Source organism: Perna viridis, chromosome 14 (assembly GCF_037379345.1).
Source record: "Perna viridis isolate PV_CMFRI_1.1 ecotype Kerala chromosome 14, ASM3737934v1, whole genome shotgun sequence".
Lineage (NCBI taxonomy): Eukaryota > Metazoa > Mollusca > Bivalvia > Mytilida > Mytilidae > Perna > Perna viridis.
In genome coordinates, this window is record NC_142458.1 from 5,514,152 (window position 1) to 5,522,884 (window position 8,733).

General features: G+C 34.5%; 1 protein-coding gene across 1 annotated transcript; it reads left to right on the top strand.

Annotated features, from left to right (window-relative positions):
* The first annotated feature begins 615 nt into the window (after positions 1–615).
* On the top strand, positions 616–2,878 carry LOC148597886 (uncharacterized). Its single transcript, XM_088561160.1, has 2 exons — positions 616–873; positions 2,100–2,878. Exons 1-2 carry the CDS (start codon positions 780–782, stop codon positions 2,546–2,548), a joined length of 543 nt encoding a protein of 180 aa, XP_088417286.1. The 5' UTR covers positions 616–779; the 3' UTR covers positions 2,549–2,878.
* Positions 2,879–8,733: the final 5,855 nt, after the last annotated feature.

Consider the following 8,733-nt stretch of genomic DNA (forward strand, 5'->3'; position numbering starts at 1 on the left):
GAATTGTTCATATCTATTTAAGTAAGTTTACTTCCAATTTGTATAAATGTCAAATTTTTCGTTTCCTTGTTATAAAGTTTTACTCTTTAAAAGAAAAGATGGAAACGGCCAAAGAAATTTATTTCTTGAAAAGTCGTTGAAAAGGGACCATTTTGTTATGATGATCGACTAATAAATATGAAAGGTACTTAACAAACTTGTCGGAAAAGTGTGTTTTGAACAAGATAGAAATGTATTAGCGAAAAATCAAGACAACGAACTTAGTTGTGCATTTTTTATTTACTTTTTTTCAGGGGGGGGGAGAGTATTTGACACTGGGCTCACAGTATTTCTTGTTGATCATATAAATTCATTAAAAGCATAGGGACAAGTTAAAAGGGAAACAGGCATATCTATCGCTTAAAGTGCAGCTCTTTATTGAACATGTATATATGTTCTCTCTGTTTCTCAGCCTGATACATGTACATACATTTTTTGAACTTGTATATGTTACTCTCTGTTTCTCAGCCTGATACATAAATGTATGAATCTCATAGTGTAAAATACAGTACCAATATTGTTTAAATAAAATATCACTATGATTAGACCAATAACAAATTTTATTTATCTTTTAGAGTGACTAAGAACACTAGGTGAGCCATTGACAGTGTTTGGAATTTGTCTTTCTCTAATCTTGTGGTATGGCAGAAGGAAACTCTTGTGTGAATCAACAGTTGCCATCAGAACACTAAGTGGTCCATTGATAGTGTTTGTAATCTGACTTTTTTAAACCTGATAGTATGGCAGAAGGAAACTCTACTGTGAATCAACAGTTGTCATCAGAACTTTGTAAACAGCTGCATGGAATCAGAGAAACGGTTGCTAATCTAACAGGTAAATATAAACTCACTTAAAGGTCCAAATGCAACCACTTTCTGTCTGTCATTGTCTGTCCTCATTGTCTCAATACATCTGAGAAATTTTGTCTTTTGTACTTTATAAAGCAGATGATTTGTCATTTTATGGCTTATATCTCAGAAATCATTTCTGATAAAAAGAAACTCACTCAGCAGCTTCCAGGTCAATTATATATAATATAAAGTTGTATAGGGGATTTACATTCCTTACCTTCAACCCACAAACAGCCCAGGCTTTATAAACTTGTGTAACCCCATGGCATGCCAGTGGTTTGTGAAGTCCTATTTTTAGCTCACCTGAACCGAATGTCCCAGTGAGCTTACACCATCACTTTCCATTCATCATCCATTGTCTGTAAACTTACCATGTTTTGTTCAAATACATGAAACCAATCGACTGATATTAAAAGCAGAGGACAGTTACTCTACCGGTTCACCTGGTCCATGCTCCCAGTTTTTAGTGGAGTCTGAGTTGCTCATTTGCTTTTGTTATTTTGTATGTACGATTTTAGTTACTCTGTGTTCTCTGTTGTGTATGTCTGTTTTTCATGTCTGGTCTTTGTCCCTGTATTACATTTTTTTGATTATCGCTATAACCTTGGTTCCCTTGATTACTCTTTAACTAAACTTGAACAGTAATGATACAAGAGACGTCTACTAAAGATCTTCTTTTGGTTCCTTTTGAATCTGAAAAGAGGCTTTCTTAGCTTCTGATTTTGCCATTTCTTGCTGGTCTTTAAAGTTACCACCAGACACTTGGTTGTCTCTGTACCAAAATTTCTTTCTCAGATTTTAAAATCAAGTACAGAAATTCAGATTAAAATAAATAAAAGAAAGAATGCAGAAATATTTGGATTGAGACATACAATTTAAGTGCACACCTTTACCAGAATTGATTTCTTGTGAAAAGTGCAACCAGTATACAAAATGTACCACATTCATTCTGTGACAGAAACTTATATGCTGTGTCAATTTCCAATTTCAATCTAAATCTAAATTTCCAGTCTTAAATGCAGTGCTTCCATACCATACTGTTCAAGATTTTTTTTTACGGTCATATGATGCTACCAATTATATTTTTTTGTTCTTTTAAGGAAGATAAAGGTAGATAGTACAGTTTTGTTGCCTGAATAGTTTATGTTATTTATAAATCTTTGGAGCATCCTATATATTCATATTGTTCATTCTTTTGTCGATTTACAGGAAATTTAAGTGATTTAGACAGAAATAAAAAAAGATGGCTACTTATTGGGATAAATTTACATTCCATTTTATCCCCAATCTTACGAAAACATGTGTCGAAACATCTTGGTCAACTCTACGAGTATTTGAAGCTGAACGACAATATTGACACTCAACAGTTTCCAAATCAGCTAGAAAGCTATCTGTTAACAAAGCTCAATTATGAAGCCATAAACAATAATAACAAAGTACTTGGTAGAAATCGACAGAGTCGCTATGACTACACAGTTAAGGATTCGGTGGACCTGTCAAGGCTCTTCCTCAAGACATATATGGCTCATTTCACTGCCTTCGATGGAAGTTGTGACTCTTCTGCATTGCTAGGAATTATCATTGGAACAAGTTCCTCACATAGGAAACTCTGTGCTGAACAGGTTTGTAGAAAAAGATGGATCTATGACCAAGACTAATTCACTAGTAACGTTATTTAAAAGCTTTGTTGTCTGAGAAGTATATTACAGGGTTCGCACAGGTGCTTAAAATCCTTGAAAGTAGTTGAAAAAGAAAAGTCGAAAATTAAGGACTTGAAAGTACTTTAATTTCAAAAGAGATTCTTAAAAGTCCTTGAGAATCTGATATCATTTCAAATCAATATGAAAGTATTGTTTAATTGCAGAAAAGAACATTTTCTGACCATCGGACATCAGACTTTTTGATTACCTAAAAAGACTATGATATTTGCTATCCATGTATTTTCCCTATTCTAAAAATAGTACCGTTTCTGTGAAACATACGCGTACTAATTTAGTTCCATTTTTTTTATAAACGTGATGCGATTTTGGTTATGCGCCCATCCATGAGAAATAATTCGTGGTTTGAATGTGCATTTTGTAAGTCGTGTGTCTTTTATTTTACTTATAGAAAACAATATCACTTCTGATTGATTTTTCGTTTCATGATTAGTCATGCATGGTACATGTATATGAAAAAGAATCCTCGAGGCGAAGTCGGGAGGATTTCTTTTTCATATTCATTACAAACCATAATACATGTATGATCAATTTAACCTATTTTTCGTTTTCGAGTGGTCTTTGATGATCAATTTTTGGCGAATCAAAGGGATCAAAATATGTTTAAATAGTTGACTGTTAAAATTATGATGGGCTTTGTTGTTTTATTGTTCAGATGCATTGAGCATGTTAGGAGAATATTTTCTTTATGTAAGAAAATGTATTCCATTTTCAGACTGCGTTGACAGTTCTGAGTGTTCTATCGATTCACCAATTCGCAGCATTTCATTTTGGTGGTATATTATAGCAGGGATGGGTCCAGGGTTTCCGGTTGGGGGCGTGAATGAAAAGCCAAACTAGGCGAGGTAAGACGATCTGTGGGGAAGAACATGTTAATCAAAGTACTGAATAACTGAGTCAATGAAGGCCTTCATAGTTTGCTCGGTTACATTTCAATTGTAATAAATGGATTGTATGATATTAAAATAGAAAATTTAAATTATTTTTTTAAACGCCCGTTTCAAAGGAGAGGGATATAAATTTTACCCGTGTCCATCTTGTCCGTGTGTCTGTGATTCACGTGTTTCTATTACACATTTTTCTGTCACAGTTTCCTTAGCATCTACTCATCACAGCCGCGTGACATGTATACACATTTTTCCTGTAGTTATGCCATATAGTGGGATCCACTTTTGGATAAATTCGACAACAATGTCTTGTTTACCGATGATTTTCTTTATTTTTGACTTTATATTTAAAAAATTTTGTCGCACTTTTCTCGGCAACTACTCATCACCACGGCTTGCAATTTTAACACATTTTCCTGTAGTTTTGTCATATCGTGGGATACAGTTTTGGAAAAATTCGACAACAATGTCCTGTTTACCGAGGATTTTTTTTCTTTTGACTTCATATTTTTGCAAGTTGAAATTTACCTAAACATAGCAAACCCACAACGGATTGTGTCATTCACATGTATCATTTGGATAATTTCGTAATAAAATTTTTGACAATACTATTTTATACACGTACTTCAAATGCATTTCAAATTGCTTTATTGAAATTGAGATTAAACACTTTTAAAATAAAATTTTGAATGCTATTTCTAGACTTAACATTGACTGAATCTAAACGCGACAGAATGTCGAGTCTACTAATTACTATTTTGTAAATGTTTAGTTTTCCATGTAAAAAGAGATTGAAAAATTGAATTCATTCGTTATTTAGCTTTTCCTAGATAGGCGTTAGAAAGTAGTTTTCGTACTGATATAATTTATTTTGGACACTGGAGTAGTATACCATGAGTTCTATCCTTAGTATTTTTCGGGAGGGGAAGGGAGGTGCATCCCAATGCGCATGCGCATGAATTCACATCCGGTGTCCATAGGCCGGGAGTGGAAGTGGACCTTGGGTGTGACCGGAAGTGGACATAGATGGGGGACCCATGACCAATAAAGGAAACATAGGGACCTTTTGAAGTAGGAAAGGGGGTCTTGAGGTTGGGAGGGGGAAACCACCTCCATAGGTATCACCATTAAGTGTCCTAATTAGTGTCATTTTATATATTATAAACAGGTAAGTATAAAAAAGGGAGTGTATTATGACAAGAGTCATCTTTCTTTGGTTATATATATTTTTTAATTTATTTTTACATTTTCATTTTCATTATCGTTAATTGTTTTTTTTAATTATTTTTGCTAATTATTTATAATTTCATTGTTTTTGTGTAATAATTGAATAGGCACTTTGAATAGATTTTAAATTTTGATTTTAATATCTGTGTGTTCTATGGATTGTATAATTTGAATAGATGTCTCACGGATTAGACAAATGTTTAAAACTTTCCATTTCACTGGTGAAAGACTTTATTGTTTTTCTAATGTTTTTTTTTTATTGTTATTCCGTCATTTGCAAAATTTTCTTTGACATGATCTCCCCTATTCATCTTTCAATATATCATTACCAAATTTGGACCATCGATAGAGCTCTTTAAGGACTTTAACCAGCTGACCCTGTGAAGAATTCCATTATCCATTGTAGAAGTTATTTCCTATTATTGGCGTTTTTTCCAACTGGTCCCCCGAACTCATTTTTCAGGATATCATGACAATATTTGGTGAACATGTAGATGTCATGAGGTTCAATTAGGAAATAACCCTCTTAAGGATTTCATTACTATCTTTAAGAGTTATGTCCCTTTAAAACAGTTTCTTTTAATCGCTTATATCTTAAAAACCATAAGAGATAGAATAATTCCGGAAACGGTTTCATGCACTTAAGCGGACGGCCTAATTAATAAACATAACATTGTTATCAAACCATACAGGAGTTATATCCCTTGAAATATCATACTTAAGTTTAAAAAACATATTTCGAGAACCGGAAGTTGTAGAGACGTGGGACCTTCATCGATGATCTTTGGTCTACGTGACCTTTCATTGTACCCAAGGTGAAAGGTCACAGAGTGCTATTTTTCCCCCTTTCAATATTTACTTTGGCACGGCCCTGTTGCGTCATCTTTCAAGATTACAAAATTAGCGTCTTATCAATATGGTTAATAGGTCCCCCGAACTCATTTTTCAGGATATCATTATCATACTTGGTGAACATGTAGATGTTATCATGTTCTATTAGAAAATGACCATGCTAAGGATTTCTTTATCATCTTTAAGAGTTATGTCCCCTTAAAACAATTTATTTCAATCCCTCATATCTTGAAAACCATAATAGATAGAATCAATCTAAAATCTGTTTCATGTACACAAGATAAATACCAATATAAAAAAATCAATGATACTACAACAACTTAAAATATTCATATTTTCCAATGGTTTGATATGTTTCATCAATACCTATTTATAGATTTGATATTGCATCATTTTTTTCAACTTCGTCGAAGGGGGGTCGTTTTGAAGGTCTAAATGAGTACATTTCAAAAATCAGTTTCAAACATGATAAATAATACATGTTCGAAGAGTAGGCTCATTAAGTGCAAAAGAATAAAATTCTAATAAGGCAATATTTTTGCATATCAAATGAAAGGTCTTAAAGCGAACATCCGAAATATCGATGGTTTGTCCCGACAAAATGAGTCGGATAAGGTCAATGAGTGCAAAACTAAAGTTTTTTTATATAGAATTGCAAAATTCTAAAGATCAACGAAAGTAGGGTTGTTGTATATTTAATAAAAGGTCGTCAAGTTTACATTACAAAAATAATATTAGAAAAATCGACAAATGCATATGACTAGGTTACCAACTGCAAAAAATTACCGTTGTTACGCCAGAAAAATCGTTACACCTAGATATAATTATGTGGTTCTTGATAGAGATTACTCATACTTTGTAAAAACGATTCTAAATCATCTTCCTAATATACCGAATACGATGTCTCCAAAATGCTTGAATTCTTGATCGACAATTTATTTGTCCAGTGTGTGGACGCGTTTTTCAACAAACGGTCGGCATTCCAATAGGAACAAATTGTGTTCCTCTACTCGCTGATCTATTCCTTCACTCTTAAGAAGCTGATTTTATAGGTGATCAGATCCAAAGGAAGGAAAATCGTTTAGCCAGATCCTCAGTTTCCGCTATATAGATGACGTATTATCATTTAGCAATCCTATTTTCGGGAATTTTATACATCGCATCTACCCCAAAGAACTTGAGATAAAGGATACTATAGACATTGTGAAGTCAGCCTCATATCTTGATCTACACATAGAGATAGAAAAACAAATGAAACTATTGACCAAACTATACGATAAACGCGATGACTTTTCATTCCTTATTGTGAACTTTCATTTCATCTGTGGCAACATTCCTTCCGAGCAGTACCTGCGTATGGAGTTTTCATATCACAACTCATACGTTATGTCAGAGCTTGTCGGAACTACGCAGACTCCTTACAATTCGGCTAATGGAACAGGGTTATGTCACTACAAGATTGAAATCATCACTACCGGTTTAATGGTTGTCATCATGAACTTAAGAATCGATACTGTGTAATCATCTGCACCATGAAAACCGATTTGTTCAAAGTCTCATAGTTTTCCTTTCGTCCGTCTACCCCGGACTTGACTATATAAGCAACTCTGTGCTTACCTACCGGTGCACCTGGTCCATGCTTCTAGTTTTTAATGGAGTTCAAGTTTCTCATTTACTTGTGTTTCTTTGTATGAATCATTTTTTGGTTATTTTATATTCTTCCTTGTGTTTGTTTCCATGTCTGGTCTTCGTCCCTGAATTACCGCTAGAAACTTGGTTCCCTTGATTACTCTTTAAACTGATTTTGACAGATAGTAACCTACAGTGGACACAGAAATCGCCCCTCTATACATTGTATCTGTGCCTGCTTGCAATAAATTCGGTTCAGTGGTTTTCATTGGATATGCGCATTAAAGATGTGTGACAGACGACCAGTCAAGACAAAAACACGTTTCAACACCGGCGGCGACATAATGATACCAATAAAACAAAACTTTCGTTATCATCGTTCAATATCTGGTGGATAGTGATATACATGTATTGTTTCTTTTCAATGTGATTGCTTAGAACTGTCGGACCAACGATTTAACTAGCACAGGTGCTGATTCAGAGTTCGTGAAAATGTAGGTTCCATTCTAATATTCGCCTTTTTTTTCTTCAAAACTCTGCACACATTTAACAAACTTGCATGTGGAACAAAATGAGGGTTTCCACCCCTGATCATAGGTCTCTGTCCCGATGTGTGCACTTTGACACCCGTCTTGTCATGAATCTGGTTCACCCTGAAGGTGGTCAAATTCTAGTAAAATATTTTTTAATCCTCATTGATATTAACAATCTTTAAATCACTCCATATCGTAACATCTGAATAAAACTGAGCAAGAATTTGATTTTGAGACAGAAAAAAATAACATTATATGTTCTAGATGGGTTCGTTTTTTTATTTATATGGTAAATAATATATAAAAAAAATCAGAAGCTTTTTATTCATTTAAGAATTGGCTATGATAAAAATTTGGTCTAATGAAAAATAACATAAATTTTCCATGTGCATATTGTTTATTGCGCAAAGTGCAATAAACAAAATATGCACATGGAAAATTCGTTATTTTTCAATTGACAAAAAATAAATTCATTACAAAAATGACACACTGTTTCCCTTTTTGATAATTTATTCTTCACTTAAATTAGCTATACCAGAACCAGTTTATAATGTAATGACTTGATGTAATATTCCTCCAATCATAAATGCTGCCCTGCAGGTCCGGGTGTTAAAAGAATAGGCCTGCAGCAGCGCTAAGCTTGTCGTAAAAGGCGACTAAATAGTGCTCAGAACCCTAGCTAGGGCGCTCTGCCCACAGAGCAACTGGGATGTGTGCCCCAGGTGGTGGAATGGGGTACCCCTGGCGTGTTACATGCTGGGGTTGTCAGGCTATAATACGGAAAACCTGACCGCAAACCATAGTGGTGCACCGTGTTGGGAAAGATGCCATGTTCCTCACATGTTAAAGAACCCTACTGTGGTATTCTCCCGGAGTATGAACCATAGGGCTCCGCCACAAGAGGCTAAATTGCCCGACCCTACCCAACTCTCCCTATTTCCAGTGGCAATCAAAATTTGTCGACCTCATTGTTCTTGTGTCCCATTTCATCTTCATT

Coding starts and splice junctions, on each gene's coding strand:
- LOC148597886 (XM_088561160.1), top strand. CDS start 780: ATGGCAGAAGGAAACTCTACTGTGAATCAACAGTTGTCATCAGAACTT. Junction 874..2,099: donor AACGGTTGCTAATCTAACAG/GTAAATATAAAC, acceptor GTCGATTTACAG/GAAATTTAAGTGATTTAGAC.